We start from the raw sequence: 16,883 nt of genomic DNA, 5'->3' as shown, positions 1-16,883 counted from the left end.
TGGTTAAAGCTGGGGACCCCTGCCACAAATGCTCAGTCCACCCAAAGAGTAGATTGGCTACGTTTTGATGGGTTACCTGCTGGTACAGCATGACTCCCCCAAACACTGCATCCTGTGGATGTGGGAGGAGTAGCTCTAGACTCCTATGTGTGGCTTTCAGGAACTCATCCTAGTCCCAGATCAGTGGTCCAGCAGCAGAAAACTCAGGTCCAGCAAAGTATCGGGACTGCTATAAGGGAAGCTTAGGACATGTGTATTTAATCATAGCAATTAGTTTCAACCCCAGCAAGATTTTGCAAGCTCTTCCTTCTTTTTTGTTTTAATGTTTATTTATTTTTGAGAGAGAGTGCAAGCAAGGGAGGGGCAGAGAGAGGGCAACAGAGGATCCCAAGCAGGCTCTGCGCTGACAGTAGTGAACCAGATGCGGGACTCAAACTCATGAACTATGAGATTATGACTTGAGCCAAAGTCAGACGCTTAACCGACTGAGCCACCCAGGCACTCCCCCCCCCCCCAGCTCTTCCTTCTTCATGATCCTAAAATAAATGTTGGATTGGAAGGAAGAGAAGCTAGGTCAAATTCTTAGGGATCAAGTTATCCTTCTTTCTCCTTGGGACTGCTTGTGTTCCCTTGCATTTTACGGATGTCCCAAGTCACCCGCTCTGCCCTGCCCCTCACCTTCTGCAACATCGTTTGTGCCTGCCAATGAGGCAGCCTAGGCATCGGCACACAGCCTCTCCCTGAAAGAGTAAAGCAGACCCTGAACCCCACCCAAGCCGACAAGAAGGAAAATAGTGGCAAAGAGCCAATCTCTGAGACGAGCCCAAAGCAGGGAATGAGCAGGGAGTCTGCAGAGGACATGAGGGGGTGTTTAGCACAAGACTCTACAGACGATCAGGCAGTGGCCCTGTGTCCGAGAGGGAGGGCTTGTAGAATGGAGTCCCTGACGGGACTGAATGCACACTGCAGGTCCTTGGCTGGTGGGGGGAGGTCCTCCAGGACCTAGCTGGCAAAGGAAGGGGGTGGGGGTGGGAGGAGAAGCCACAGGTAGACTTCACCTGAGAGGCCCTCAGGTTTCATTTCCAGAATCAAGGAGATGAGTTGTTCTTCTAGATGAACCTGAAACCGAGCCGGCAGCACAGAACAGTGACGAGACCTTCTACTGTGAGGCTGAGGCCTCTGTGGCTGGAGAAAAAGAGAAGCCAGGCGGGGAGAGCTCAGAAACAGACCTGGAGATCGAAGGTGACCGTGGGCGCTTAGTGGACAGGGTGGGGGTGCGCCTCCTTCCTCAGAAGCTGGAGACCTCAGCTGTCCCGGGTCGGCCGTGGCTCTGCCCAGTGGGCCACCCCACAGAAGGAACATGGCAGCAACCTCTGGGGCAGTCTTATGCCATGTCCTCTTCGAGGCTGGCCTGGTGGCAGCAGCTGCCCCGTGCTCATGGCCTACCTGCTGAGCAGAGTGGTCGCATCAGCTTGTTGAAAGTGGAACCAGTACTTACACAGGGATTTCCGGTTTTCTAAATGTTTCCACGTGTGACATCTTATGTCCTCTTTGCAATAATCCCAGGAGGTTGTCATCATTACCCTCCTTTTAAAGAGGAGGAGACTAAGGCTTAAGGAGATTGTATGAGTTGCCCAAGGCCACAGAGAGCTGCCAATGTTTGCCGATCCCCTGTTCACGCTGCTCTGCTGATCTGCCTTCGTGCTCGGTGTTGTGGGGGCCACTGGACCGTCTGTGGCCCCTCTTGCAACCCGGTGACTTTTCTCTTTACTCACATTAGAGTTCTTGGTTCCCCTACTTGAGAGTTTGCTCTGGACAAAGCCAAGTGTGCCCTGTGGGGGTGGGGAGGAAGAGGGCCGGCTGAGCTGCAGCAAAGACTGTGTTATTGCAAACAATGCCTCCACCCTCTTCGCCCTCTCCATTTCCCCAGGGAGGGAAGTGCCAAGAACACCTGTGAAGTAAGATGAGCACATGGCTCGCCCCACCTGAAAGGCCAGCCCGGAACTTCCAGGCTGAGGCTAGCCCATTGCCTTCGTCTCCTGTGTTCTGGCGGCTGGGTCAGTCCGTTCATATGGCCAGCGTACAACTTCCCCTCCCCATATGCCTCCTCCCTGCCCCCGCCCTCATCTCCTTGCTTTTTCTGACTTCTTTTCCACGTCCAGGCTGCCGCTAGTGTGCTGATGTTGGTTTCAACCCGGACCTTTACCTGGTTGGGGGGGTGGCAGATAGAAACTGGATGTTTTGTCCCAGACTCCTGCTTCTGTCGCGTCTTCCCTCCACCCCCCCCCCCAGCTCCCCACAAGAGATAACACGGTTGCCAGCTGCCTCTAAAATATAACCATAGCGACTACAGCTAGAAAGGGTCAGCAGAGTGAAACAGAGCAGAATTAGTGTCGAGGACAAAGGTGGGGGTTACCTACCGCCTGCCTTGGCAAAGAAGAATCTCTACCGGCAGCTAGGCTGTGCTGGGGCAGAAACTCAGGGCCCAGCTGCTCCAGCAGCTGGTGCCCCCTGGTGCTGAGGAGCTGGGAATGGGGCCGGAGGGCTTCTCTGAGCTGGCCTGAGACGTGAGCCCCCGGTGGAACAGCAAGCTGGCAGTGAGGCTACAGAAGAGGGAGAGAAGGCAGAAGTTGGGCACCTGCCACGTGCAGTTTTGCTTATGCGACAGCGGTCCTCACTTAGAGGCGATTTTGCACCCCAGGTGACATTTGGCAACCCCGGGGGGGTGGGGGGAGGGGATGCTACTGGCATCTCACTGGCAGAGGCCAGGAATCCTGCTAAATATCCTTCACCACTCAAGACAGCGCCTTGCAACAGAGAATGACCCAACTCAAAATGTCAGCAGCGCCGAGCTTGAGAGAGCCTACCCTACAACCATCCCAAAGAGAAGGCCAGTTAGAAGCTGTGCCTGCAGAGTGAGCCTCCTCGTAAAGTTGTCTGTTCACCAACAAAGCTCACGTTGTCTGCCTCGTAAAATGTCCGAGGTGGGTTGGCTAAAGGCCCTGGCATCCAAAGGGATCACAGATGCACGCTTAGACCCCAGCTAGCCATGGGAGGCCCAGCTGTTGAAGGGACCCACTTAATGAGGACACAGCTGTGAGGGCATATGGAATCCAGGGAGGCCCATTGACCACGAGCCAGACCCATCTAAAGTCCAAGGAACAAAGGCCCTAAGAGCTTGGAACGGAGAGATAAAGTCCCCAATTCTGGTAGCTGGTGTTAGCACTGATGAGCTGTGTGTGATTTGCGGCTAGATTTGTCATTGGTAAAGTAGACACAATAGTCCTTTTTGTCAGGAAAAATGACATACAAGTCTTTGAAAGAGGAGTATCAATTCAAATACAACTTTGTTTCCACGTGATTTGGGGAGGTCTTTCCATCTTGCAGTGATTTGCCACCTTGAGAAGCCCACTCAGTCCCACTTGGGGTTTTGAAAGTTGGAATCTCTAAATCTTTAGTAAAGCTTTATTCGTGGCTCTCAGTTCAATAGTGGTAGTGAAACTGAAACAAATAGTGTTCCTTCAGCCGTCACAAATCAGCTTTTGGTTTGGCCTTTCAGAGCCATCCCAAGGTGGACAAGAGAGCTGGCCTTTATGCATCCTTGATAATCAGTCCTGGATGTGGGCAACACGGGAAGGTGTGGGCATGCTGCTCCCTCTCCTGGGAAGGCTTGGGGCCTAAAACTTGGGGCCTTATCTCTTACTCAGAGGGAGATTTGGGGCTTTCTGGAGTTTGGGTCTCCCTCTCCCGCCTCTGGCCATCTTCCGATTAGAGCTGCCCTCCACCACACACGCCCACAGGGACATCCTCAGGCAGAGGGGACACCGGGCAGAAGCACACTCGGCCCAGGGTTAGAGGAGAAATGAGGCAAAGGTGGAAGAAAAACCCCACTTCCTCCATTTTTTTGTGTAGATACGGAGAAACTTTTCACCACCGGACAAAGGGAGCTGTACCTGGAGGCCTGCAAACTGGTGGGTGTAGTGCCCGTCTCCTACTTTATCCGGAACATGGAGGAGTCCTACATGAACCTCAACCACCATGGGCTGGGACCCAGTGGTACCAAGGCTATTGCCATAGCCCTGGTGGTGAGCATGCTAATGGGGGCCCTTGATGATGGGTAGAGGTGGGGGTTGACAGAGTAGTGGGCTCAAGACTCAGAGAGACCCCCCATGGGATCCTAAATTGCAAGCTTTATGCCCGCCCTGCCCTAGGCTCTGCTTGACTGCCAGTCGATTTACGTAATAGGCATGGATGCCCCACTGGCTCCTGGGAAGGGGGCTGCTAGGGACCTTGGCTTTGGAAGTCTATGCTCTTTCTGATTCAGGAAGCAAAGGCAGCAGCCACAGGTAAGTGGCTCGGCTTGTCACTAATGCTGGTGCATAATACAAAATGCCAGCCTGGATCTCAATTCCAAAGCTCACCTTTGCTATAAAGGTGTTCACTACTGAGCTGTTCTATTCAAAGTTTGCCTTTTGCAATGTTGCAATTCTTTTTTTTTTTTTTTTAAATAGTGCAGCCACTTTCTTTTTTTGTTTGTTTAATGTTTATTTATTTTTGAGACAGAGAGAGACAGAGCATGAACAGGGGAGGGGCAGAGAGAGAGGGGCAGGGAGAGAGTTCGACGTGGGGCTCGAACTCACGGACCGTGAGATCATGACCTGAGCCGAAGTCGGACGCCTAACCGACTGAGCCACCCAGGCGCCCCATTTTGCAATGTTGCAATTCTTAAAAGATCACACTGTAGAATAACTCATGTTTTCCCATAGGAATAATGTCCTCTCTCTCTCTCTCTCTCTCTTTCTCTCTCTCTCTCTCTCTCAGCCTGGCATGAGCAACCAAGGACTTGACCTTGAATTCATCATAGCCTTATATAATTATAATTGCTTGTATACAAACCAGCTTCCATCCCAGAAAAACAGATCATGTAACAACTGTATGTCAGCACAACACTGCCTGTTCATTTACGACGCTAAAGAGAAAGTTTGATTAAAAAAAGCATTCATTTTGGGAAATATCATAGCATTTGCATTTGGCACATGCCCATTAAGAGGCCACGTGAAATGTGAGATTGTGCTGCTTTCTGGAGGAGGGAGGAAAGAAGGGAAGAGCACAGAAAGAACAAAGGCATCTTGAAATTTATTGAGTGTTGAAAGACTGATTAATGAGGTGTTAGGAATGCACCATTACGGCATGAGTTTCACGAAAAAAAAACAGATCATGCAATTCTCTCGGGACTTGGGCTGCTTGTCTCTTAGTAACAACAGTTTCTGTTTGGGGGGAGTTTCTTTTTCCCTGATTCTCTGTGTCACTAATTTGACAATTAATCACTGTGACATGCTGGGGGACTGAACTGTTATTTATCTTTTTGTACTGTTTAACTTTGCACATGTTGTGTTTCCCTGGCTCGGCTTAAAAGCACGCTGATGGTAGTGCTCATATCTCATGCTTCCCGTCCATCTCTCACCTGCCTGCCTCGACGCCCTCGTGCTTGGCGGGGTGCAGGGATGTCCTCTGCTCATCCTTGTTTCTCCAGAAACTGGCACAAAGAGTAACCAGCGGCTACTGGCCTGTGTGATGTGAATGTGGACAGGCCTGGTGCGGGCTCTGCCCACTGCCCCACATACTGCGCTGGTCCCCAGGGTGACTATGCAGCTGGTCGTCCAGCCCCCGATGCTGGGCACTGACTGACACCTGGCCCCCTGAGCCTTGACCCTTGCCTCTGCACACAATGTAATTTTGCACACCTCGGAGAGCTGAGGCCAGAAGGCACTTGGTGAAGGCCCTGGGTGGACTGTTAGGCACTGCGTTATCCGAGCCGTCACATTTGCCCTTTGCGGGGGGCGGCTAGGACTCCTTCCCGGTGGCTGCCTCTCCCGCCACTTGGTGCACTTTGAGAATACCCAAATCCAAAGATGTGTCTATTCTTCATACCTTTCTGCACCGGAACTGAGGTGGGGAAGGGAAGAATAACAGTCCTGACTAGAGCTGACCCCGGGCCCTCATGCTGCACGTTGCTTCCTCTCACCTTGCTGCCTGTAGGAGTGCTGACTAGCTTGGATATGGATACTTAAGACTGAAACCCAGGTCCTTCCAAACAGCCTTGGGACAACGTCCTGAATGAAAAAAAGTACCAGATAAGCCAGAGCCTAAACCAGAAGAAAGACCTGTGAAAGAAACAGGCACAGTAAATGCCTTATGTTTAAATACCTTTATTAAAGGTGTCAACTTCTCCTTAATGTCAGAGTAGGTCACAGCTTCTCTCCTCCCTGAGAAAGAGCTACAGTCTGTTTAGCTCATCCCTGTGCCCCACACTTTTTAGGGATTTCATTGGTTTTTTTACTTTAAAATTTTTTTTTTAATCTTTATTATCTTTGAGAGAGAGACAGAGTATGAGCAGGGGAGGGGCAGAGAGAGAGGGAGACACAGAATCTGAAGCAGGCTCCAGACTCCACACTGTCAGCCCAGAGCCCGATGTGGGGCTCAAACTCACGAACCCTGAGATCATGACATGAGCCGAAGTTGGAGGCTTGACTGACTGAGCCACCCGGGCGCCCCAGGACTTCATCGTTTTAATGTCCCCTTTCGAAATTCCCCTGCAGAGCCCCCTTTGGTGGAGGTGCCCAGAATAAGCATATCGTGCTAGCAAAACTCAGCGGGATGGATCATCCCTGTGCTTTCTCCAGAATTGCTAGCCTGCCTCTCCGTACCCTCTGAAAAGGCTGGGACGGTCAAGAGAGAGGACGGGATCTGGGAAAGGGCAGGGAACTGACTAGGTCACCGACTACCTCTGTCTTTCTCCCCCTCCTCTTGTGGCGGCTGAAGTCCAACACGAGTGTTGTCACCCTGGAGCTGGCAGACAACTGTATCATGGAGGAGGGCACCTTGAGCCTGGTGCAGATGCTGCAAGAGAACTACTACCTGCAAGACTTGGTACCGTGCTCTGCTCTGCCGATCCCTACCACCTGGGCTCTCAGAACACACCCGACACGGGCCAGGGGCCCCTGCCCAAGCCCTGGCCAGCCTCCGGCTTTCTGCAGCCTGGAGGCCCTCTCCTCCAGATGTGACTCCTCAGAGGAGGGCCACACATCCGAGGCTGGCCGCGGGGAGGGTTGCGAGGGGAGCTGTGTCCCCTGTGGTCCCAGGAACCCTAAGAAACCAATTCTGTCTGCACCTTAAAAGCCCTTATTTCTGCAGAGTCACTCTAAAGTGAACTTAAAATAAAGACACGAAATACTCTCATCAAACACAATGTGCCTGGAGATAGATGATGGTGATAGTTGCAAACCAGGTGAATACACTTGAGACCACGGAGCTATACCCTTAAAAACAGCTAAGATGGTAAATGTTGTGTTATGTCTATTTTTACCACACACACACACACACACACAAAAAAAAGGGAAAAAGAGAGGGGAGAAACAATTAAGATAATAATGGCTGGTTTATATGAACGTCCCTCCCACTCGCCTGAAAGGAATGTGTCCATTTGTATCCCTGGGTGTCCCCAGCAGATTCATTCATGCTTCACCAATCAATGAATGGAATTTATAACGATGAATTACTCGAAGCTAATTTTTCTTTTTTTTTTCTTTTTTTTTTTTTAAATTTTTTTTTTTCAACGTTTTTTATTTATTGTTGGGACAGAGAGAGACAGAGCATGAACGGGGGAGGGGCAGAGAGAGAGGGAGTCACAGAATCGGAAACAGGCTCCGAGCCATCAGCCCAGAGCCTGACGCGGGGCTCGAACTCACGGACCGCGAGATCATGACCTGGCTGAAGTCGGACGCTTAACCGACTGCGCCACCCAGGCGCCCCTCGAAGCTAATTTTTCAATTGCTTTACGCCGAACTGTCTAAACAAAGCTCTCTTGGATTTCAAAAAATAAATGTACAGTGTGCTTATCTAAAGTGCTAGAGCTAAACTGGAGAGGTGGGGAGTCACCAAAGCCAACTTCAGAAAAACTGAGACCAGTGGGAGGGGCCCCCTAGCCAGGCATTAGGAGGGCTGAGTTCCCATGGTCCTCTGCTCCTTTGCTCTTACCAATCCATCCTGCCCCTCCTCTTCTGCCCCTCTCCCCACCCAGCCCTACTCCCTGGTGCAGGCCTCAAGTAAGGCTCACGCTGGCACCATTCGTTAGTAAGGGCCCTTGGGTGGGATTTTTACACACATGAATGTGTTCTTGCCTTTTAGAATATTTCCAACAATGATCTTGGCTTGAAGGGGGCCAGCACCATCTCAGAATTTCTTCAGAGAAATACCTCTTCGCTCTTGAACCTCCAACTTTCAGGTGAGCCCACGGAAGAGGTGGGAGAGGACAAAGGGATGAAAAGAAGAGAAGGGGAAGGGCAGGGAGAATCCAGGGTCTAAGTGAGCCAGACCAGACCCCTCCGAGTTCTGAGATCAGAAAACTGTCCACACCCGCTAAACCCTCCCAGTCATCCTTTCCCCCTCCCCATGGCCACACTGGCTTGCTGGCTTTCCCAAACAAGAAACTTCTGATTCACTCCGCAGCACACCTGCCTCTGCTTGAAAGTCTCTACCCCAGATAACTGCATGGCTTACTCTGTTGCTTTATCCGTGCTCCTGCTCAAATGTCATCTCCTGAGGGGGGCTTCCCTCCCCTCCCCTCCATCACCATCACTATCCTGTTTCCATTACTTGTTTTTTCTTAACAGCATTTATTGCCCCCTGGCCACTTATTGTATACTCACTTTTTAATTAGTCTGTTATCTGTCTCTCTCACAGAAAAAAAAAAAATTCACTTGAGAACCCAGGTTTGTGGTTTGAGTTTATACTGTCTTCAGGGTCCTGGAACCCCTAAGACATTAACCTAAGTCGTCCTATACTGGTAATACCCTGGGGCATGCAACAGACACAAACAGAAAACCTCATTGGAGGAATGACCCTTGACCCAGGCTGCAGGCTGCTTGGGATTCCCACAGATAAAGCTCCAATGAAGTTGGGCTCAGAGTCCAAAATTGCAAAACAAGGAAACAAAACACCATGAGAGCAGTCAGATTCTAACAAGCGGCAGCATCAGACCGTCAAGGACTACAGAAAATAGAATTATCAGAAATAAACTGTACATTTGGTGACCATATAATTTATCTTCCAACTGCATAAAAGCACTATTAATTAACTAAAGCTGCAAGCAAACAGATATCTTGACCCCAACGATAAACTATGTTTAATATGATTAAGAACATAAAAATAAAAACACACAAGAACAAAACACTATTTTTTAAAAGACCTCCCCAAAATAGAATTTCTGGAAATGGAAAGTATATAATCATTCAAACTAGAGACTCAATGGATACATTTAACAGCAAATTAGAATCAGGTGAATAAAATTAATGACCTTGAAAATCCTTTGCAGTACAGAAAGATAAAGATAAGGGGTGCCTGGGTGGCTCAGTCGGTTAAGTGACTTCGGCTCAGGTCATGATCTCTCAGCTCGTGAGTTCAAGCCCCGTGTCGGGCTCTGCGCTGACAGCTCAGAGCCTGGAGCCTGCTTCGGATTCTGTGTCTCCCTCTCTCTCTGCCCCTAACCCACTCGCATTCTGTCTCTTGGCTCTCTCAAAAATAAATAAACGTTAAAAAAAAATTTTTTTTTAAGATACAGAGGACATAAAAGATAAAAAAATATATAAAAGGATGAGGGACTCCTGGCTGGCTCAGATGGTGGACCATGTGACTCTTGATCTTGGGGTGGTGACTTTGAGCCCCACATTGGATGCAGAGATTACTTAAAAATAAAATCTTTTAAAAATTAAAAGATTTTATTTTTAAGTAATCTCTGCATCTATCTATATCTATATATAGATATATATAGATCTCTCTCTCTCTCTCTCTCTCTCTCTATATATATATATATATAGAGAGAGAGAGAGAGAGAGAGAGACCCAACAGAGCTCATTGGAGTTCCAGAAGAAGAGAATGGATGAGCAGTGATATCTAAGCAAACAATAGCTGACATGTCCTGAATTGCTGAATTCTCAGATGCAGGAATCCTAGTGAGTCCTTCATAAGGTAAATAAAAAGAAATCCACCCCTGAATATATCATAGAAAAAACATCTAAAATAAAAAGATCTTAAAAGTATCCAGAGAGAAAATGCAAAAATAGAGTTTGTGTAATTTTTAATATAAATGTTATGACACATCAGGTTCTCTTCTCCAATTTCCTCTTTTTCACTCTAAATATATCTTCTATTTCTATGACATAGAAAATAGATTTATCTCATTCTCTGGAACAGCTGGATAGTATTCCATGGGATGGATATAGCATAGTGTATCTAACCTCTCTCCATTTGTGTGTGTATGGAAGGGGCACATTTCCAGTTTTTCAATCTTTCAAATACTTTTTAAAGAACTTTCTTGTACATGCAACTTTTGGACATATGTTCTAGTATTTCTAGATAGACACCCAAGAGCAAAATTATGGAATATAAAAAGATACACCTATTTTTCTGAAGTTGAGAAAGAATTTCCAAATCTCCCCTCAAGAAGACCGTGCCAGGGGCACCTAGCTGCCTCAGTCAGGAGAGTGTGTGACTCTTGATCTCAGGGTTGTGAGTTTGAGCCCCACGTTGGGTGTAGAGATAACTTTTAAAAACGGCCTAGGGGCGCCTGGGTGGCTCAGTCAGTTACACATCTGACTCTTGATTTCGGCTCAGGTCATGATCTCGTGTTTCGTGGGATGGAGCCCTGCATGAGGCTCTGTGCTGATAGCAAGGAGCCTGCTTGGGAGACTCTCTCCCTTTCTCTATCTCTCCCTGCCCCTCCCCCGCTCAACCTTTTTCTCAAAATAAATAAACATTTGAAAAAAAAAAAGAAGATGGTACCAGGTTACAGTTCTACAATGAACTGTTTTCTGTTTCCCTGTACTACGTCCATTTTGGCTATCAGCAAGTTATCTGTGAATCAGAATGATTAAATGTGTGGATGTTGAGGTCAGCGCTTGGGTCCAAATTTCAAGCACTGGGTTTACCTCTGTTTCTTCAAGTCTTTTTTTATCTTCCTCAATAAAATCCTATGCTTTTATTCCATTAGAAATCCTGCACATTTCATATCAGGTCCAGGTGTTTTATCATTTTATTCCTGTGTGAACAGAATGTTTTTTCTATCATATATTCTAAGTGGTTCTTACTGATATGTCTGGCAGCTGTTAATTTCTGTACATTGATCCTATGTCCAGTGACTTTATTGAATTATCTTATTCTAACATTCTGTCAGTTAATTTTCTTGGATTATTTAGGCAGGTGATCATGTCTGTAAATTATGGGAGTTTTGTCTCTTCTTTCCAATATCTGCAGCTCCTAATGATTTTTCTAGTCGCATTGGCTAACACCTCTAATATAACATTAAATAATACAGAAAGCTCTGTAAAAATACAAATTACCCAGCCCTATCCCAGACTGCTGAATCAGAATCTTGAAAGGGAGGGGTTTGGGAATCTGTATTTTATCAGACTTCCCAAATGACTCTGTTACTGCCAGCTCCGTACTATTTGTAACCACTGATGTAAACACAACAATTTGAATAGCTAATAACCTAATTTTACACATTGACTAGCTTATCGTCTCGTTTTATTACACTGGTACAAATGCAACCAAGAAGCATTTGTGTCTAGGTGGACTCATTCATTCATTCAGGAAACATTTACTGAGCACCTATCATGTGCCAGGCACTATTTAGGTGCTAGAGATACAAAGATTATTAAGGGTTTAAAGAAGAAATTTGGGGATAAGTCTCTATATCACTTATTTCCCAGAAATCGCATATATTTTCCAGAAATCTTATATATATATATATTTAACGTTTATTTATTTTTGCGACAGAGAGAGACAGAGCATGAATGGGGAAGGGGCAGAGAGAGAGGGAGACACAGAATCTGAAACAGGCTCCAGGCTCTGAGCTGTCAGCACAGAGCCCAACGTGGGGCTCAAACTCACGGACTGCGAGATCATGACCTGAGCCAAAGTCGGCCACTTAACCGACTGAGCCACCCAGGCGCCCCTCCAGAAATCTTTCAAACTATTCAGCAGGGCTGGGGTGAGAGTAAGATGAGGAAGGCACGCACCTCGATCACAGAACTCAAGGGGCTCAAAAAAGTCAGTAACTAAGTAAATAATATCCTGTTGCAATATTTGTCAAAGTCAAAAATAATGCTAAAAATGCCTGTGGTGAACAAAATATCCACACTTTAAATATAAAATAGGATCCAACAGGGACAGGTTATTGGTGAGGTGAGTGAGGCCTAACCATTCAAGTACAGGGTCAGATCCTGCCTTTATGTAAAATTTAAAAATTTTGAGGGGCGCCTGGGTGGCTCAGTCAGTTACGCATCTGACTCTTGATTTCACCTCAGGTCATGATCTCGCGGTTAGTGGCTTTGAGCCCCCACGTTGGCGGGCTCTGTGCTGGTAGCTCAGAGCCTGCATGGGATTCTTTCTCTAAGAAGAATTTTAAAAAATTACAATTTTTAAAAATTAAAAAAATACAATTTTGTTCATCATAGATGTCTTGCATTAGTTTTGACTTTTACAAATATTAAGACGTTACTCCCTGTGATTACGGAGCTTAGATTTTGCACACAGAGGGAGTGCCTCACTTGTGCCTCTCTGGTCATGGCCCTGCCGCTGGATTCGTATTTTTAATAATGTTACAGAATTTAGGCGCTAAGCTAGGGGTTGATGCTGCCAGTGGGGGCACAAGGCATGCTGTACTGACTTCTGGAACTCCCCGAGCTATCATGGCAGAGAAAGGAAGGAATGTTAAAGGGGATGGCAAATAGTTGCCCTCTTTTCTCTTGTTTTCTTCTGTGTCCATATATTTGCTTTAAGCACTTGCCACCTTTCCTGTGGCTGATGGTTGCAAAGGGGAGAGACTGGCAGGGCTAGAATGCAGGAGGGTGAGGGAGCCCTAGTCTGGACAGCATTGCAAACACCCACCTTCACTACAGGAAATAACTTCAAGGACAAAGCCGCAGAGCTGTTCTGCCAAGCCTTCTCGGTAAGTAACAAGGGGGCAGGGGCAACCCAGCCCTGTGGGGGATGGCCCTGGGAGATGTGGGGGATCTGGAGGGTGGCTCTTGGTATAGAGAAGTGAGGTCACTTGAATGTTTAGGGAGCTGGTGAGTGGCTGAACTCTGCCGATCCTGACCAAAGCGCAGCAGAGGGAGGGCTGTTTGGATGGGACTAGACCCTCCTAGCAGTCACCGATGGTTAAACAAAAAAATGCACAAGAAGTCATCTTCAGTCTAAAATCTCTAGTCCACCCGATTTTTGGTGTGTGGGAGCCCTCCATCACAACGCCCTGAGATAAGAGAGGTATTTGCGGTCACATAAAACAAAAATCACCTCTCTCTGCACCGTTTCTCTCTCCAGGCCAATTACCGAATTAAGACACTGGATCTCAGCCACAACGAATTCTCTGATAAGGGAGGAGAACACCTGGGGCAGATGCTGGGTGAGTCCCCCACGGGGGCAAGGGGCCAGCCTAGGAGAGGGCACTCGGCAGACAGTCACCTGTCAGAGCTGCATCTCCTGGTTTTTATTGTTATTGAACGTTCTGGTTATAAAAAGTGATGTAAACCACACCCCAAATACATTTAAAGTGGAGCGAGCACCTAGATGCGGGAAGTAAAACTTTAAAATGATTAGAAAAACAGGGGTGCCTGGGTGGCTCAGTTGTGGCTCAGGTTATGATCTCACAGTTGATGAGTTTGAGCCCCGCGTCAGGCTCACTGCTGTCGGCATGTCAGTGCAGAGCTCACATCAGATCCTCTGTCCCCCTCTTGTTCTGCCCCTTTGCCACTCATGCTCTCTCTCAAAACAAATAACTAACTAAACAAATAAAACATTTTTTAAAAACTATAAAATGACTAGAAAAACATAACTTGCTGACCTCAAGGAAGCAAAGGATTATTAAATATGCACAGTGGGCATAAACCGTAACAAAAATGATTCATTTACTTGACAACAATAAGTTTAAAACTTATTTATGATAAAAGATTGGGCCATGTTAAAAGATAAGCGACAGAAAATAGATACTTGCAGTATTTGTAGAATATAAAAAATTTGTCTTCAGAATATTGATAAAAGATCCTACGGATCCATGACAATGATAAATACTCCCAATAAAACAGTGGTCAAGGCCTATGGACAGTGAAAAAAGAAAGCCAAATTCCTAAGCTCTTTAGTAATTAGAGGAATGCAAAACAAACAAAAAGATTTCCCTTGTCATCCACCGAAGCTGCAGAAATTTCAAGTGAGAGAACATCCAGTGAAGTAAACACAAGGGAGAAATAAGAACTCTCTGAAGCTGCTAGGTAAAGGCACTTTGGAGATTAGTTTGACAGTATTTAGTGAAATTAAAAATGTATTCTTTGATATAGCAATTCACCTGTGCATGTCTCGGAGAAGCTCTCACACGTACGCAGAGAGAGATGTCCGAGGAGGTTCACTGCAGATTTGTTATAAAATTTTTAGAAAGAAAGAAAGAAAGAAAGAAAGAAAAAAAGAAAGAAAGCAAAGATACTTGGGTTTAGTTGGGGGGAAATTAGTAGGGGGGGGGGGTCATTATGAGCAAAGGAGATGCTACTTTAGGTGGAGGAGTGAGAAAAAGCCCTACAGGGAAGGTGGCTTTTTGCTGAAACCTGAATATCAAAGAAGAGTCAGCCATGCTAAGTTCCAGAAGCACAGCATTCCAGGCAGAAAGAACAGACTGGGGGGGGGGGGGGGACCCTGTGGCTGCAGCAGAGCAGGAGAAGGGAATGGAAGGAGAGGTCACCAAGGTGGCCTGCAGCCGCTAAGGTCGGGCTTTGTGGGCCATGAGGTGCATGAAATCTGGATTTTATTCTCCATGTGCTGAGAAGCCATTGAAGGACGTTAATGCAGGGGAGTGACATGGCTTGATTTGCAGTTCCTCTAAGGAACTGTTTTGTGAAGTTTTACGCAGTTTTATGAAGAACACAACTGATGACAACCAGACTCTTAAATACAGAGAACAAAGTGGTGGCTGCCAGGAGCAGCAGGGGGGCGGGGGGGGGGGGGGCGAGGAGGGGGGGGCATGGGTGAAATAGGCAAAGCAGATTAAGAGGTACACACTTCCAGTTCATGGAGATGAAAAGTGTAACATAGAGAATATTGTCAACAGTACTGTAATAGCATTGTTTGGTGACAGATGGTGATACACTTACCATGGTAAATGCTACGTATAGAATTGTTGAATCAATACATTGTACACCTGAAACTAACATAACATTGTATGTTAATGACACTTAAAAAAAAAAAAAAGAATGGAAGAAGGGAGGCCAGTTAGGAGGCTAATGCCGTAGTCCAGGCAAGACAGGACAATAGCTGGAGCTGAGGGAGGAGGTAGTGATAGAGAGGAGTGAATGGATCCAGACATACTTTGGAAGTAAAGCCAAACCCACTTGCTGATGTGCAGAACGAAGGAAAGGGAGAAAGATAGATGCCCAGTTATTTTGTTTCAGGAACTGGTTGGAGGGAAAACTCAGGGAGTAACAGGTATGGAGGGACATGAGTCAGGAGCCAAAATTCCCATTTTGGCCATGTGATGTTTGTGTTGCCTGTTTGACATCTACATGGAGACACCTGATTTGTTATATGGGTTTAGAGCTTGGTGAGCAGGTCAGGACTAGAGATACATATCTGGGAGTTATAGGCATTCCAAGGCATTTAAAACCACAGGGCGAGATGAGATCCTGGCAAGGAGTGTGGATAGAGTTGAGAAGGCAGCTGTCCCATGGCTGCCTGGGTCACTCTGACACTTTTAGGTGTACCAGAGGCGGGGAGGAAGAACCTGAGCAGGAGTGGTCAGTCAAGGAGGGGGAAGATGAAGTATCCAGGAGCCAAGTAAGGGATTCTTTCAAGAAGGGGGAAATCTTCGGCGGGGTCAAGTGTTGCTTAGTGGTTAAATAAGATGAGGTCAGAAAAGTGACCACAGGACTCGTCAACATGGAGATAATTGGTGACCTTGACAAGTGCCATGAGTGTGGAGACCCGCCCCCAGGGGGTGGAGTTGAAAATGGGACGCAAAAAAGTGAAAGGCACCTGCAGAAGCCCCACTGAGAGAGGCTGCGCCAGAAAGATGGGTGATTTGAGGGCAGGAAGGTTCCCAAGGATGGAAGATGCTGATAGGAAGGAAGGAAGATAGGCGTCTGGGGAAGGAAGAGGAGATGGTGGCAGGAGCAGAATCCTTGAAAAGGCTGGCGGCCACGGAGACTGGAACCAACAGGCAGGGCGCAGCGCTAATAGAGCGAGGAGAAGGAGCGAGCATGCGGGGGCGGGGAGTCTGTCCTGTCGGGAGGGGGGAGCTCTCCCATCTCTCTGCTGCCGCCCCCTCAGGGATGTGTGAACAGCACCTTCCTGGAGAGAGGGTTCAGGCCGGCAGGTCTGAGGGAAGGAGCAAGTCTGCAAGCATTATGGGGAAATTTGAGTCCATCTGAAAACTGATTTTTAAATGTTCTAAAACTAAATTTTAGGGGTGCCCGGCTGGCTCAGTTGGAACCTGCGGTTCTTGATCTCGGGGTTGTAAATTCAATCCCCATGTTGTGTCTAGAGATTACTTAAAAATAAAATCTTGGGGCGCCTGGGTGGCGCAGTCGGTTGGGCGTCTGACTTCAGCCAGGTCACGATCTCGCGGTCTGTGAGTTCGAGCCCCGCGTCAGGCTCTGGGCTGATGGCTCGGAGCCTGTTTCCGATTCTGTGTCTCCCTCTCTCTCTGCCCCTCCCCCGTTCATGTTCTGTCTCTCTCTGTCCCAAAAATAAATAAAAAACGTTGAAAAAAAAATTTAAAAAAAATAAAAAATAAATAAATAAAAATAAAATCTTAAAAAAAAAATCTAAATTTTAAAACAACT

General features: G+C 47.2%; 1 protein-coding gene across 6 annotated transcripts in view; it reads left to right on the top strand.

Annotated features, from left to right (window-relative positions):
* LRRC74A (leucine rich repeat containing 74A) overlaps positions 1–16,883 on the top strand; it is a 33,182-nt gene that overhangs the window by 1,075 nt on the left and 15,224 nt on the right. For 3 of the 6 annotated variants that reach the window (XM_049612448.1, XM_049612444.1, XM_049612443.1), the window contains exons 2-7: positions 1,114–1,242; positions 3,913–4,085; positions 6,823–6,930; positions 8,188–8,284; positions 12,960–13,009; positions 13,384–13,465. In XM_049612448.1, the coding sequence (XP_049468405.1) occupies positions 1,114–1,242; positions 3,913–4,085; positions 6,823–6,930; positions 8,188–8,284; positions 12,960–13,009; positions 13,384–13,465 (639 nt within the window). The remainder of the gene's footprint in view (positions 1–1,113; positions 1,243–3,912; positions 4,086–6,822; positions 6,931–8,187; positions 8,285–12,959; positions 13,010–13,383; positions 13,466–16,883) is intronic. The other 3 variants (XM_049612446.1, XM_049612447.1, XM_049612445.1) reach the window with 3 other exon arrangements.

Source organism: Panthera uncia, assembly GCF_023721935.1.
Source record: "Panthera uncia isolate 11264 chromosome B3 unlocalized genomic scaffold, Puncia_PCG_1.0 HiC_scaffold_1, whole genome shotgun sequence".
In the NCBI taxonomy this organism is placed as follows: domain Eukaryota; kingdom Metazoa; phylum Chordata; class Mammalia; order Carnivora; family Felidae; genus Panthera; species Panthera uncia.
Note: the sequence above shows the minus strand (reverse complement) of the source record. Positions and strands in the feature narration are given on the sequence as shown.